This window comes from Mycteria americana, chromosome 11 (genome assembly GCF_035582795.1).
Source record: "Mycteria americana isolate JAX WOST 10 ecotype Jacksonville Zoo and Gardens chromosome 11, USCA_MyAme_1.0, whole genome shotgun sequence".
In the NCBI taxonomy this organism is placed as follows: domain Eukaryota; kingdom Metazoa; phylum Chordata; class Aves; order Ciconiiformes; family Ciconiidae; genus Mycteria; species Mycteria americana.
The window spans coordinates 23830418-23845085 of record NC_134375.1 but is presented as its reverse complement, the minus strand read 5'-3'; the positions used below and the strand labels follow the sequence as shown (position 1 = coordinate 23845085).

At 55.3% G+C, this 14668-nt stretch overlaps 1 protein-coding gene across 1 annotated transcript in view; it reads left to right on the top strand.

Annotated features, from left to right (window-relative positions):
- The window catches only part of NCKIPSD (NCK interacting protein with SH3 domain), a 57792-nt gene extending 46445 nt beyond the window's left edge, over window positions 1-11347 (top strand). The window contains exons 9-13 of the mRNA XM_075513966.1: window positions 3890-3970; window positions 5265-5393; window positions 7263-7355; window positions 8894-9066; window positions 9642-11347. Of these exons, the coding sequence (XP_075370081.1) occupies window positions 3890-3970; window positions 5265-5393; window positions 7263-7355; window positions 8894-9066; window positions 9642-9845 (680 nt within the window). The 3' untranslated portion in view covers window positions 9846-11347. The remainder of the gene's footprint in view (window positions 1-3889; window positions 3971-5264; window positions 5394-7262; window positions 7356-8893; window positions 9067-9641) is intronic.
- The last annotated feature ends 3321 nt before the right edge of the window (window positions 11348-14668 follow it).

The window sequence follows — 14668 nt, the reverse complement described above, 5'->3', positions numbered from 1 at the left end:
CATCCGGCTATGCATGAGAAGCCTCTTCTCTAGGCTGAGGTTTTACTGCCCAAGAAGCAAATAATACTTGGTTATGGGACTATGACTGTGCTTCCGTGACAACATTACTCCTGATTTTGTGCTGCCAAAAATAAACTTAATCGTGCATCCACCGCTAATTCATAAAGATTGTCTTCTGGTGAGCGTTTTCTGCTTCAGCCTCCGGCTCTGTTCCCCGAGCTGCCTTTGTGCAGGCAGGGCAGGCTGGTCCTGGGCATTCGCGGGGCCCCTTGTCACTCCCTGCCTGTCGCCGTGTTGCTGTCCAGGGCATTTTCCCAGGTGCTGCGTTGTCCCAGATAGCACAGCTAACTCACCCTCTTGCCCGCGGCGGGGCATCGAGCTCTGACTTAGGTGACTTCAGCACACCTTTGCTGATCTCCACGTAGCGCTTCTGGTGGAAGCGGGGCTATCTCCCACCAAGTGTTAGCTCTGCTTTGGGGACCTAGAAAGCATCGCGGTGGAAGTGAGTGAAAAGTGGCTCTGCTACGTCCTCTGAACGGCCAAGCCGCAGCTCTGCAGCATCCCTTCTCTCCCTTGCTTCGTCTCAAGGTGAGGGCTTTTTTCCTTCCTTGCTGTAATACGTAGGCAGTGCAGTTGAAGGGTGAAGAGCTGCTCTTCCTTTGCTGACAGAGTGCTTTTGGTTACAGGAGCCTCCCAAATCCGTGTCCCAGTCCCACCCTGCCTTCCTTGTGCGCAGCTTACGGCAGGCGCTTGCGCAAATGTCGTCTGTGCAGCATCCAGTCCCCTTGGCCTTTGCAGCGGGGCTGCAGAGAAGTAACCATCCTTGCCCCAAACGCCTCTGTCCTTCAGAGGTGTTTTAGGGCATTAGTAGATCCCTCCTGCCATTCCGGTGCTTACTGCTCCACGTCCTGCCAGCAAATGGCAAGCGGTACCTTGAGTGAAAACATGACCTTGAATCCTAGAATGACTTGCGCTTATTTTAGTACTAGAAACTGGGGAATAGCAGCTGATCCGTGACATGCCGTGGGATGGCTAATCCCTCCTACGGGTGGCAGGGGCCAGAGCAATCGGTGCCAGCACTCAGCAACTGGGGAGCGTTGAACCGGCTGCAGCGGCTCTGTGGGATCCCTCCTGGCTTGTTACTGAAGAGCAGCCGAGGCAGAAGCTCTGTGCGTGGATGCTGGGCGCCTTTGATGAGAAGGCGCTTTACCCTGGGGCTGATGCAGGCGTGTTGGCTGCTGGCCAGTTCTTCTGCCAGATGCTTGGGTCTTATTGCTTCTGGGCAGCCACTTCCCTCTGCTGCGGCTGGCCTGCACATCTATCAGTGTTAGAAGAGCTTATAATAAGCCACAGCGAGGCAGAATTAGCCAGAACAATTCCAAAGAGAACAGACGGGGATAATCCGCTCTGTAATCGTGACTTTCTCCCTTGTCGCAGCTCAGCGTACGTGCAAGTCAGCCGTTGGGCTCTTTTTACTTGAGTTGTAGACAGTTATGTCTGCTCCCAGTGCCCGGATTTTGCACTGCTGTGTTTAGGGGTTGGAAGGAAGGTCTTTGAAGGCCTCTGAGAAATACCTTTCGTACATAATAGCAGCTTTCTTACCAGTACCTCAGCAGGCTTCGGAAGTGCAGGCTGGTGAGCAAACCGCCGCATCTCTCTTGCCCTTCACGGCCACTTGAGTGACGCTCATCAGTCTGTCGTCAGCAGAGTCCCTCTGCTTCAGGAGAGTTGTATTAGTGCTATTTACTTTCTTGCAGCCGCTGGCGCTGCTCTGGAAGGAAAAAAAGCTGTGCTTTGACTGGCAATTGCTCTGCCCTTCAGCATGGTGAGTCTTGGATGAGTCTGGCTGCAGCCGGGAGACTCCAAAAGCTTGTAGAGTTTGTGCTGTGCTGAGCGAGTGCACGGAGTTAATCCAGATTTTCCCCGAGTTCAGCTTTCTGACTGGTTTCAGCATCCTTTGATTTGGCGTCCTTAGGCAAATCCGACAAGATTTGCCACCTCGTAGTGGAGTCTGCTGTCAGCCGAGATGAACGGACATCAGTTCATGGCAGATGGGCCAAGGGTGTGTAAAACTACCCTCCCCCTCCCATCTCTAACCTCTTCTTCCATGTTTGCTACAACCACATGTTTCTCACTGGCTTCTGGTTCTCAGACCGTTATTTCATCGGTCCTGATGGGATGAGAGAAAACGTTTTGTTCACGAAAGGCTTTCTAGGAACACGGGAACGGCAGGGCCCTGTGCCTACCTACCGCAGTACGCTGCCTCTGATACCCAGCTCCTGAAGCTGTGGAGGAACGAATGAAGAAATCGTGTGGTGAACAGTTTGTCAGGTTCTTTTTCTGTTACAGTGAGCTTTGGCATCGCCGACGCCTTATGGCTGAGAGCTGCTTATATAAGGATGAATTATATTTAAGTCATTGAATATCCTCACTCTGTTTACCAAGAGTAAACAGCAGTTTCCAGCTTTCCTTTGCTGCCACGTGGTCTAGAGTGCTCTCCTACAAACTCTTAATCTTGTTAATGCTGTAGTATCTCTAGTTAAGCCCCAAATGATCTATTTTTACTCAAAGTATTTGCTGTTTGAAAACTCAGGCATCTTGTGGAGTTCTGACAAAGTCTGCATGTTCTTTTTTTATAGAGGCTTTGCTCGTAGAGCTGACTTTCCAGGGGCACGAGGCTGGAATGATTCTCTAGCATTTTTTCCCCCACGCTAACAGTAAATCTGAGAGCTGCCAAGTGTTACAAGCCCTTTGGCCAAGTCCGGGAGTATCCGGTGACAGCGAAGGCGTCAGCCTGTGCAGTAAAAGCAAACTGCAGGGTGCAGGTGCTTAGAGATGGATCGATTTGGGCATAGAGAAGTGAAAAATGTCTTAAAGGGTTGGAGGGGGAACTGGAACCAGCACGTGTTGTCCAGGGAAGCAGTACTGCTAGGAGAAGCGTCGTACGTTGAAGGGACTTTCTCCTCTAATGAAAAGTGGTCAGGCTTTTATAAACGCACCCTCAGCTTCTTGTAACGAGTGCCCCTATGCTCTTTCCAGCAGATGTAGCTTGAACTTTATTTAGCCAGTATGTGTGGTAATCTACTTCATAAAAATAATACTCCTTTTCCTATTGTCCTCGGACTTGCCGAACTGGACGGAGACTACATTTTATTATGACATAGATCCTATTCCATGACTTTTTTTTTTTTTTTTCTTCTGCAAATATCTACTGAGGTGTATCCATTAATTAAAATTCAGGAAAGGCACCGGCTGTGGTTCTGGGGAGTATTCACGTATAGCTGCTGCCAGCGAAAATTGTGTTGGACTAGCAGGCTGCGGGACGTATTAATGCTGGAGACGTGTGGCCTGGGAGGTGGGCAGATGCACGGCCTGAGTCATGAGCAGGGATCTGGTCCCCCCAGAGACCTCTTCTACCTCCAGGCAGAGCTGAGGTAGCAAAAGTAGAGCAGCGCAGAGACGGTAACAAGCAGCATAACTGTCCGGGGGTGGTGTAGGTTGGAACAGGCGGTATTTCGAGGTGGCCAGATGGATGCTTTTTCTGGGTTCAGTAATTACATAACTATGGGATGTGTCCTGGCACTGCGCAGGGGAGGCTTTTAATTATTCGGATCAAGTTTGCCCACATCCTCGTAAGTGGAGGGGGGGGGGGGGGGGAATCGAGAATTCTTGTTGTGATTATTTTTAAATTGCTTTGGAAACGCATGGCGCAGGTGTGCGGTGTGCTTAAACAGGGGGAAAACCACCCTTATAGCTCAGTAAATACAGAAACGAGGAGCAGTCTAACCAGTGTTAAATGTCTGTATTAAATGTGTGACTTCCCAGCTGCAGCTGGGGAACAGTGTTTTGCATCCTCAGAAGAACTAATGGCAGGACCTTTATCTTGCAGATCATCAGAAGATGTGCTACTCCGCACTGGTGCTGGCCATGATGTTCTCCATGGGGGAGCCCCTGCCATATCATCACTATGGTAAGAGCAGCTTATGCTTACGGCTTGGTGGGACAGCAGACGTGATGGTGGGACACCTGGGGAGGGGACCTTTCCTGGTGGCCAAGGTGGGGACAGCTAAGGGAGGGGACAGCTAGGGGAAAGCCCAGCACGAGCAGGGCAAGAGTAGGGTCTGCTCTTCATCAGTAGAGCCTGGCTGCTGAAACGCTGGGCTGAGATGCCAGATTTCCAGAGAGAGCAGCACAAATCTGGGTTAGAGCGGTGGAGGACTGATGGCATGTTGCAGAAGAGGTGGATTTGCCCATCGCCGTGGCTAGGGGGCATTTTGTTTTACCTCTGCCCTGCGTGAAAGCACGCACCTCTTACTTGCCTCGGAGACATTCTGTCTGCTGATGAGGCTGAGAGCCCAGGTCACTCCATGAACGCCCACTAAAGCCACCGGCTCTATAATGTGGCCTCTTTCTGGTCTCCTTTCTAACGGGACGGTGCAGCCCTGTGTATTTCAAGCTCTTAGGGAAGGCGGAGGTGATTAAGGGTATTGCAGTCAACAGGGAAGCGCGGACGTGCCAGACCTGCCTGGTTTATCCACTGTCCTTTCATTCCAACCTTCAGCCAGAAAGCACTGCCTGCCTGCTGCTTCCCCTGGCCGTGTTGGGTTCCCCATATTTGGGAAACTCTGGGCTCAGTTTTCCTGGAAACGCAGTAGAGATTGTTATAAGCACCTCCTCAGCAGCTTCACCTTAACACCCTGGTAAACACATACAAGATTTAAGCCGGTGCAGTAGAGACGTGGAATGAGCCTGCAATGCCGCCTGCTTTTCTCTCCTCATGTAACCCTGGCCATTATTTCCTGCAGGTGGACTTATTTGCATGAGCTCCTGAGCTTTCCTAATAGCTGAATTGAAAAATGGGTTATTACTAATGATCTGGATGATTACTTTTTTTTCCCGAATAGATGGATTAAACCAGTGGTCAAGAATACAAATCTCTTCCTACCTGAAGCCTTCGTTGGCAGCAGTGGTGCTGGAACAACAGCTAGAGCAGGATTTGGTCTCCAAAAAACATTGACAGTCGGGGACCAACTTTCAGCGTTCCCCTGCACTGTGGATAGTTCTCCAAGCCACTTGTCTCTTGCACAAAGACACTTCAGTGGTCTGTCTAGTCTGCTTGCAAGGTTTTTAACTCCTTGGAGGCTGACACTGGCACTCCACTAATGGTTTTTAAGCATAAAAGCACAGAGAAGTGGCTTGCGTGGTCCCTTGTTGCTGGGTTTATTTTCCCTGTGCTGTAAATGCCCCTCTTTCTCCTTGCGCAGAACATCTCAACTCTCAGTTTGTGCAGTTCCTGCTGGATGTGATTGAGGACGGGCTGCCCTCGGACACCACCGACCAGCTGCCTGACTTATTTGTCAACGTCCTTCTGGCCTTCAATCTCCACATTCCAGGTCAGTTTGGTGCTGCTCTGCCCTGGCAGGATTTCAGTGGTCTCGAGCAGCAACGATGCGAAGAATGGGGAGGGAGAATCTCACTGGAACTTCACGGTGCTGCGCTAACCTCTCCAGCTCCCCCGGCCTCTGGCAATACACTGCGTTTAAATATTGTACAAAACCCTGGGGAAAAAAACAGTCTGAGAGCCTGTGTTCCACCAGCTGGCCCTCTGGGGCACAGCAGCTCGGTGAAGCCCAGCGGATTTCTCTCTGTACTTCCACACTGCCTGGATCAAAGCAGTTGCTGGGCTGCGCTTGCAGAACATGAGTGGGGTTAACTCGTAGGCACAGCTGATTTGGGAGAAAAAAATGCTTCAGTGGGCATTTCTCGGTACCAGTCCAGAAAGAAAGTCCTCTGCCTTCTGTAGGTCTTGACAAACCTTCTGCTTCCCAGCTGCACCTCTTGAAGCTCATTCAACGCCCATGTGTTGGGGCCAGGCTCTTCAATGTTGGCTTGAGCAGGGCTCTCTCCTGAGCGCCCTCGGTCTCTGTCCTCCCTCCCCTGCTGAGCTCCCTGAGAACAGACCCCACGGCTGGTCCCCAGAGAAGGGCGTCTGCCCGCTCCCTGCCTGCGAGTTTGAAGCCTGTTGTTGGAAGGTTGGAGAGTAGTTCCAGGTCCTGCTAAGAGAGGCTGCTCCTTAACCCCAAATCTCCCGTTGCTCCAGTTGTCTTTAGTTAATTACTTCCTCGTGTTCTGCTTCATGGCTTTATCCTTGGCTTCGTGGAGAGAGGGGAGGACAAAGCACCAAGGACGTGTCCAATAATTTACCTGTTATTTTGAGTCACGCTTCATTAAAATTTATGTGAAAGTTTCTAATTTCACGTGCAAGTTGATTGCACAGAGATTGATTAAGTATGGTCTCTGCTGCTTTCATTCCTTACCCCCTCTCACAGTTACCCATATACTTCCTGGCTGCGGTAATTAGGCGATAACGCGTGACAGGCAGTGTGTTTCTGGGGGATTATTGCCCACCTGGGGTGCAGCCGAGAGCAGTGACTTGTTCTCTGATGCTAAGAACATGTTAAATGACGTTCAGGTTGCTTATTAGTGGATCGAAATTTTATTCCTCTGTCTGCAAGATTCATCTATCGTACAGTTCGGTGATGCAGCGTTAGTTCAAAAACTCTCCTAAAAACATATTATGTTGATGCTTTTCAATGCGAAGGATCCTAAAGCACTTCGCACCCTGTGAAATATCCCAGGGTTGCCAACCCTCTGCTGTAGAAATAGCCACGCTGTGCTGTTTGGATGCTTCTGAGCGTGCGCGCTCACACGCATGCATAAAGCCTGATTCGGTGAACATATTTTAATTACAAGAAATCACCCCCAAAGCAGCTAGGGGACATCTCCTAGAAGTCTTCAGCACCTCCCCTTGCACAGCCCCGTCCCGAGTGCCGACAAGAACAACTTTTCCCTTCTGGCATGCTCCTGGGACCTGGCCGTCCCTTCTTGTGAGAAGGCAGTAAATGCCAGCAGGGTGCTGCCGATACGGAGTATGAAGGTACTTAGAGAGCGGAGTTTACAACATAAAGCTTTTGCAAGGTATTTCGCGGTATTTGGCTGGCTGGACTGGATCCCGCGTGTCAATCAGATGCACATAGAAAGCACGAAGTCCCAAGTGCTTCATGCGTTGTTTCCAGATTTATTTCATCTTCCCTCTCCCTGCCCACCCACTCTGTGGGGCTGAAACTTTTCATAGCCCTAAAGACTGTGGTTCTGCCAAACTCCCCAGAGCACTGATAGGAAAGAGGAGCCCTCCGCTATTTCTTCTTATTACCGTGGCCTTTGGGAAACAAAGGGATGTGCTGAACAGGTTTCTCCCTTAGTTCCAGAACACAGTGTGATCATGACTACAATAAGCAAGCACTCGAATGTCAAGACTTTCACAGAAAAGCTGCTGCTGCTGCTGAACAGGGGAGGTGAGTGTTTGCGGCACCGTCACCCGCCTGGCAGGGGGTGCAGCTAATGGTGGCTCGGGGAGCTAAGGGCTGGGATGTGTCGGGGATGCCGGTAGCCGAGGAGCTGTCGGCTCAGGCGGGACGTGCTGCTTCCTGGTGAGTTTGTGGGGGTGACAGGCTGCGTTGCTGAGGCTGGAGCTGCACAAAGAATAAAGTGATGCTGGTGGCATCTAGGAAGAGAGAAGGGGCCTCTGGGTTGGCATTTCCATGCAAACTGGTCCCCTTGTACTTCTGGGTCAGATCAGCCCCATCTTGTGGCACGGCCGGCTGCAATGTAGGCAAGCTCTGGGAGGAAAGCTGGTCCTGGGCCACTTCTGTCCTTGGACAGACAGGGCTCCGTCAGCGCTGGCACACAAACCTCAGCCTGTGCTGGCAATTATCTGCCCCGGGGGACGGATCCGGAGGGAGGTCTTGCCTTCCGAAATGCTGCTTAGAGTGGAACTTCCCATTTCAGAATTGCCGGCAGAGGGTTAGCTTTGTGTCTGCTCCAGGCGTAGAATGAAATCCACTGTACGTGTAGAGCTTTTGCAAAGCAGATTGCTAGAAAGCTGGAGATCTCCGCAGGAAGAGCGGCGCCAGGTATTTCTGCCTGTGCTGCATGCCACTGTTGTGCTTTCTAATACCTTCTGGAGCACAGGGGCTTTGCTGCCTGAGATTCATTTTGTTGATTTGCTGGTAAATAACTCATCCTGTGATGCTCGCAGCTCATCTTACTCTGGCTTTAGTTCTCTTTGGGGTTGCAAATCACTGTCTCCACACTGTATCAGCTCGAGGACAGCCGGCATCTCAGCGCTCTTCCGCCTGGCCTCCTCCCAAAGCCTTTGTTTAGCCCTTTCCCTGCCAGATTCCCTGCAGGGATCACCTTACTGCGAGGGGCTAGGGGAAGAAAGGGGGGGGGGCACAACCTAATGAAGATGCTTCTCTTTTGCCCGCCTTCCTGACAACTGCTGGGGGGGGCTGCAGTGTCCCAAGCCCCTCTTGGGGTCTGCAGGGACATGTTTTGGAAGAGAACAGGATGCGATGGCTCATTTAAACTTGGAGGTGTTTCTTTTCTTGTTTCCGGGATGGTACTAGCCTGGTCTCTGTGGTGAAAGCTCATTTCTGGTACAGGCTCTGGTGGGCTTTTCAGAGGGGTCATTGAACCAGACTTAATAAACCAGGGAGAAAACGAGTGGTAGCCGTTGAGCAAAAGGGGAGGCACTGAGAGGCGATGTGCTAATGAGCTCTCACCTGGGATGGCAGGTGAAACACAAACAATGATTAATGCTAATGCTGATGAGTTTGGTCTCTGCTTGGTACCCTGCAGAGCTGCCATCCTGATTACGCAGCTTTGTGCAAGGCACTAAGGTCTGCTGGCACAAAAGCCAGCCACGGGCAGGGAGAGGCTGGCCGAGGCCAGGGGCAGCCTCCTCTCCAAAGCCTGTAGGGTCTAACGAAGGGATGGAGGAGGTGGGCAGCGGGGAGCTTGTGGCTTAGCACGGTCTCTCTGCCTCCCCCAGATGATCCAGTTTGTATCTTCAAGCACCAGCCTCAGCCGCCGCACTCAGTGCTGAAGTTTCTGCAGGACATCTTTGCCAGCAAGGATACGGCCAGCATCTTCTACCACACGGACATGATGGTCCTGATAGACATCCTGGTGCGGCAGATTGCTGATCTCTCCCCAGGAGATAAGGTGCTCACAGTAACCCATAGGCACTGGGGAAGGGAGCACAGTCCCAAAGCAGCGGTCTTTCTCCTGGGCCCTCCGTGGGGCCTGCTGGTGCAGGCAAGAGTGGAGTCCTGGGGTGGGCACGACATTTCTGGGTGCTCAAATCAACCTTGGGGGCTGAGGAGGAAGGGGAGATTTATCCCGGCCGCCACGCAGCAGTAGAAAGGCGTGTTTGAAGAAAGATCTGCCAGGCTTCTGGTGGTCTGCACCCTTCTGTCCAGGGACCTTTGGGAAGAGGGACCCTCTGTGAGTAACAGAAGTAGGAGGGATCTCTCTGTCTTGGTATTGCCAGAGGCAGGGGACGTGCGCGTGTTTGAGAGCGGGCGAAGAGCAGCGCTGGGTTGCTGTGGGAAAAGCAGAGTTTTCCATAGCTACTAATGAGCCTCAAGGAAAAGCAGGTGCCCCTGGAGTCGCGCTCTGGCTGGTGGCGCAGCAGCAGCTGTTCTGCGCTCATGCTGTAATGGAGGCTGGCACGCTTGTTTATCTCACTTTAAATCTTTCATTGTGCTCTGTGTTTTGTCTCCCCTCCCACTTGGCAGCTGAGGATGGAGTATCTCTCTCTGATGCACGCCATCATCCGCTCCACGCCCTATCTGCAGCACCAGCACCGCCTCTCCGACCTGCAGGGCATCTTGCAGCGCATCCTGGGGGAGGAGGAGGAGGGCCAGCAGTGCCAGATGGACAAACTGATCATCTTGGAGATTTATAAGGAGTTCCCAGAAATCTCTCCCGGTACCAGCTAACCGCCCCTCGGCTTGGACTGGAGTTTGAACCACTTGGATCAACGATGTCTCTTGTTGACACTTTCTCCCCATTCCCTTCCAGTACAGCTCATACCTTATATCCCTCCGTGCGAGGCCTAAGGTTGGGACAGCGTTCACCGGCCCTTTAGAGAGGCCAGCGGCAGAAAGGGCAGGGGTGCCCCCGGGGCCTGGTGCTCGGGGGAAGTCGGAGCGGGGTGGGCGCTGGCGCGTGGTTTGCCTGCGAGACTGGGGCAGGAGGTATTTAGGCAGCTGGTGTCAGCGGGAAGGGCAGAGAGCTTGCGAGGGACTTAGCAGCTGGGGTGGGAGGGGGTGTTTAGCCGTGCTGGTGTCCCGAGGTCCCGAAGCGAAAGGCCTTTGCCTTAGAGTATCACTTCTTTTCCATGTGCATCTCTCCCCGCAGTGACCAAGTGGAGTCCGCTGGTGCTTGGAAGAAGCTTTCGTAACATCTGTTTTGTTTTCTGCTGCTAGTGCCAATGTGCTGCAGCCCTGCCAAGGGGAGGTAGCTCGCTCGCCGTCTAACGCCTTGTCTAGTGAGCCCTTCGCTCCCTCCCGGCCCTCAGCTCTGCCTCTGGGCAGCAGCCCACCTAGGGTCACAGAGGTCTTATCCCAACAGCTGCTTTTATCAATCTGCTTTCTATAGTGACGTTTAAATCCGAATTTCTTGCACACTGTGGCAGCCTAGAAGTTATGACCGCGTGGGTGACGCTGCCCTTAGGAAGCCTTTGGCCCGGACACGGCGCAAAGACCTGTCCTGCCAAGCGAAAGCTGCCGCTCCACCTCTCTCGCAGCGTTGCCCCGGGGCCCCGAGCCGAGGGGCTGCGTGTGGGCAGGCGCGCTCTGTTCGCGAAGCGTGTGGATTTCTTGCCTTCAGCTTCATAGTAGCTCTGCCTCGCTGCCCTCCCTCTCCACGTAGCAGCGCTCAGAGGCAGCGTGAGCCTGGTGTCCAGTAGCTGTTTGTGACTATGCACGAGTGTGGGGAACCCGTAGTTATATTTCCTCTAGGTTTCTAGCAAACAGGATTAACCTGTTTCCCTGTTACAGGTAGTCACACACTAACGTGGGTCTCTTAGATATTCGTGTGCGCAGTCTGCTCACTCCCTGTCCCCAGCTCTTCCTTCGCAGTATCCAGTGTAGGAGCTATTGGAAAGTGGAACTGGAAATACTGGGCACTGTATTTTATTTTTTTTTTTAGCTTGAGGCGATGATACAAGCTCTGCTCTGCAGGCCTGGGCTCTGGGCACTGGGGCAGTGATGCTCAGGAACGGAGGGGGTTGGCCTGGCAGCCAAAGGGGGCGAGGACCCCCCGAAGTCCGCCTGGGAACACCCAAAGCTTAATAACCGCCCTCGCAGAGAAACCTATTTTTTTTTTTCCCCTGTAAAAATGTACGAATGGCAAAAGGGATCCTGTATTTTCTTAAACACTAAGTGTAACATGCAGAGGAATAAAGATGTCTTAAACTGGACTTCTGTGAACATAGACCTGCCTGCCCTGTCCTGTTGCGGGGGGACCGAAGGGGTGGGGGCGGCTCGGGTGCTTGCTACCCACGAAGGCGAAGCACTGGGTGCTGGCCCTCGCGTGGGATCAACGCAGCCGTTTTCCCACGCTCGGCTTCTTGCCTTGCATTTTCCTACCCCGTTGCTGGCAGACGAGGAGTGCTGGAGGGCAGCAGCCCCTGCAAGGGGCACAGCCCTCGCTGCCCTGGGCCTGCCCAGCGTCGCTGCTCCAGATTAAGGGTCTGGCAGAGCCGGGCTCAGCAGTTCGCTTCCCGCAAGTCACGCGCAGCCTGGGCCGGCTCCCGGCAGAGCTGCCGAGGCAGCAAGCCCCACGGCAAGGGTTTAACGGTCTGTATCGAGTGCTAATGAATCGCGCTTTGGCCGCGGATGTCTGTTCCCAAACCTCAGCCCCGCGCGTGCTGCTTTGGGGGTTCCCTTGGATGGCGGGGGGGTGCGTACGGTGGCCGGGCAGCGGGTGCTTGGTAAAGCACCGAGTCGGGCAGCGCGATTCCCTCGCCGAGCAGGGAAGTCGGTCTCCGCTCCTGGCCGCGTGCTGGGGGGAACCAGCCGGGTGGGGGGCTACAGCCCCGGCCAAGAGTAGGGGTGTAAATGCCAGGCACAGGCTGTGCCCCCCAGACATGGGGGCTGCATCAAGCACAGCTGCCTGCAGAAATGGGGCCAGGGCTGTGTCCCAGCTCCTGCCTCTTTGGCCAGTGTCCTTCAGAGGCCGGGCTTGTGACCTTGCAGCGTGTCAGGCTGCACACCTCGGGGGGGGGGGAATCGCGCTACGTGAGGGCTGCCAGCAGTCACGGGTGCCCACCCTGTGGTGGCTCTCCTGTGCCCCTCGCCCTGTGCAGCGCGTGGTTACGAGCCAACCTCGAGCCCCCCCCCCCGAGCCAACCTCGGCTTGCCTCTGGGTGCTGCTTGGGCTTGTTTTCGGCTTGTGCCCCACGGCAGCGGTGGGATGTCCCTCCGGCACTTGCCCTCGGTGACGCAGCCCAGGCTTTGCTGTGCCAGGCTGGGGCAAGCGGGCAGGACCCGTGGCTCTGCTAGCCGGGAGCAAAGCCTTTCGTGACGGCACCCTGCGTGCCACGGGGGGATGGCAGAGCCCTGGCTGGGCTGCGCCTGGGCGGGCAGAGCTGGCGGCTCCCTTCAGCATCCCTGAGCCATCGCTGTCCCTGGGGGTTGCTCACCCCACGTCCCAGCTACACAGTGAGCGTCACCCCGTCTGCTCCACCGCTGTGCTGTCGCCGCAGCCAGGGCTGGAAGAGCTGGGGGGCAGCCTGCCGTGGGGGGTCCCGGGGGAGAGCTGCACCCGCTGCCCAGGAGAAGCCTTTGCACGTCGCAGGGAATCAAACTGCAGCGTGTAAACTCATTATCCCCAAGCCTGCTCAGCGGTTCCTGCTCTGCGCGCGGGTGACAGGCACAGATAACACGCTTGCGTTGCCGTTAGCCGTAACAGGCCGCTATTAGAGCCGTATCTCCCTGTATCGGTGCGTTTTGATTGTGGTGCGGCAGCGAGGGGTGTTGGGGGGCTGGCGCGGGGGGAGCGATGCGCTGCCTGTGACCTGCGCCTCTGCTTTATCGTCTGGAATGATTCGATTACAACTATTTTGTGGCAGTAATACCCCGATGATTTTCTCCTCCTCCTCTGAGCTGTCAGCTGGGTAATTAGAACAAATAAACTTGAAAGCCTTCATAATTTTTTAAAAGCATCGCCTCTCTCCTGATTGGGTTTCTTGACGGCAAATCCCCAGTTTGAGGAGGTGGGATGTATAATCCAGCCAGCGGCGGGGACTCGTGCGAAGCCGGCGCGTTCCTGTCACACGCGGGTGCTGCTCTGCCCGTTATTAGATGAGGTTTCTTGGGCGAGCTGCGCGCAGGGCTGAGGCCGCTCTGCCGGCCGGCTTTAGCCTAACGGTGCTGGGAGGGCTCGGGTGGGTGCACGAGGGCCTGGAGGGGGAGAACGTGAATCCCCGCAGGGCACGGCTGGCACGGCCACAGCCCCATCGGTGCTGGTGCTGGACCGGCCAAGCCGGAGGCGTTTTGTGGTGGCTGAGGAGTTAGCCACAGCAGATTATCGATGCTCAGGAATCCTACGGGGTTTATAAATTAACACGCCAGCTTCTCCGGAGGCTTAGAAGTCCACACCCACCAGGTGCCAGCCCTCGGCATTGTGTAGGCACCACGGGAACTTCTCTCCGGCACGTGCCGAGCTGCGCTTTAGGGCCCGCTTGGTGCTTCCCATGGCGGCCCCGAGATGTGTGCCCAGCCCAGGCGCTGGGGCAAGGATGAGCCCTGCCTGCTCTGCCCACCCTGCCGCTGCCCAGGCGGGGGCCAGGCCTCAGCTCCTGCGCGGGTGACGGTGGTGGAAGGGAGGCGCCGGCCAGGAGGATGGCGCAAGGTGGTTTGGGGACCCGTCGGGTGCGTTTGCGCACCCTGCACTTGGACTCCGTGCTTGCCCAGTTTCCGTGGGAGCGGGAGCTTGCTTGCAGTCAAACCCCAAATCAGTGGGCAGCATGCGCTCTCCCCACCCCGGCTTACGCTAACGATAATTGATAGGGGACCCTCTGTCACCATCGGTGGAACCGAAGCCGGGTGAGAGCCGGTGGCGGTCACGGTTGGCGGGGGAGCACAGGAACACAGGGCACTGGGCAGAGGCAAAGCGCTGGTGATGCCAGGATTCAGCGCTGCGGCAGCAGCGTCCGGGATGCCCCGGCACCGCCGCGGCAGTGGTGGCTGGACCCCCTCGAGGTCCCCGGACCCGCTGTGCCCAGGGGTCAACACGTCTCCTCTGACCTCCTCGCTATGCAGGTGGCCTGCGCTGTCCAAAGCACCCACTCAAATTTCTGCCGAGGGACCTTGCACAGCCTCGATAGGTTTCCCGCAGGGCGGGAGCGTGTTCGGCTCCCCAGGAGGGTCGGAGAGCGCGCGTGGCTCCTGCGGTGCCGGGAGCGAGGGCTGAGCAAGCAGAGGAGCGCCGTCTCCGGTGCGAATCCGTCCCGCTGTTCACCCGTGTGTCTTTTTGGGAGCTACGTAGGTGCTGCACAAGGGGTGCTGGCGGTGCCCAGCCTGGCTGCAGTGTTGGCGGGGGGGGTCCCCCTGCTCCCCAGCCCACCCACCCTCAACCGCAGCCCCTCCGGCACAGTGGCACGGGGGGCTCCCGCAGCCCCCTTGGAGCTGGGATGTGCATGGAGGCGCTGCGTGTCCTGTGTACTCCCTGCCTTCCCTACCCCATCCTAAATTCCCCCATCTCCCAAATTTACTCTATTTTCCTCCCCGACATGGCTCTTTCTTCCCGAGCACGC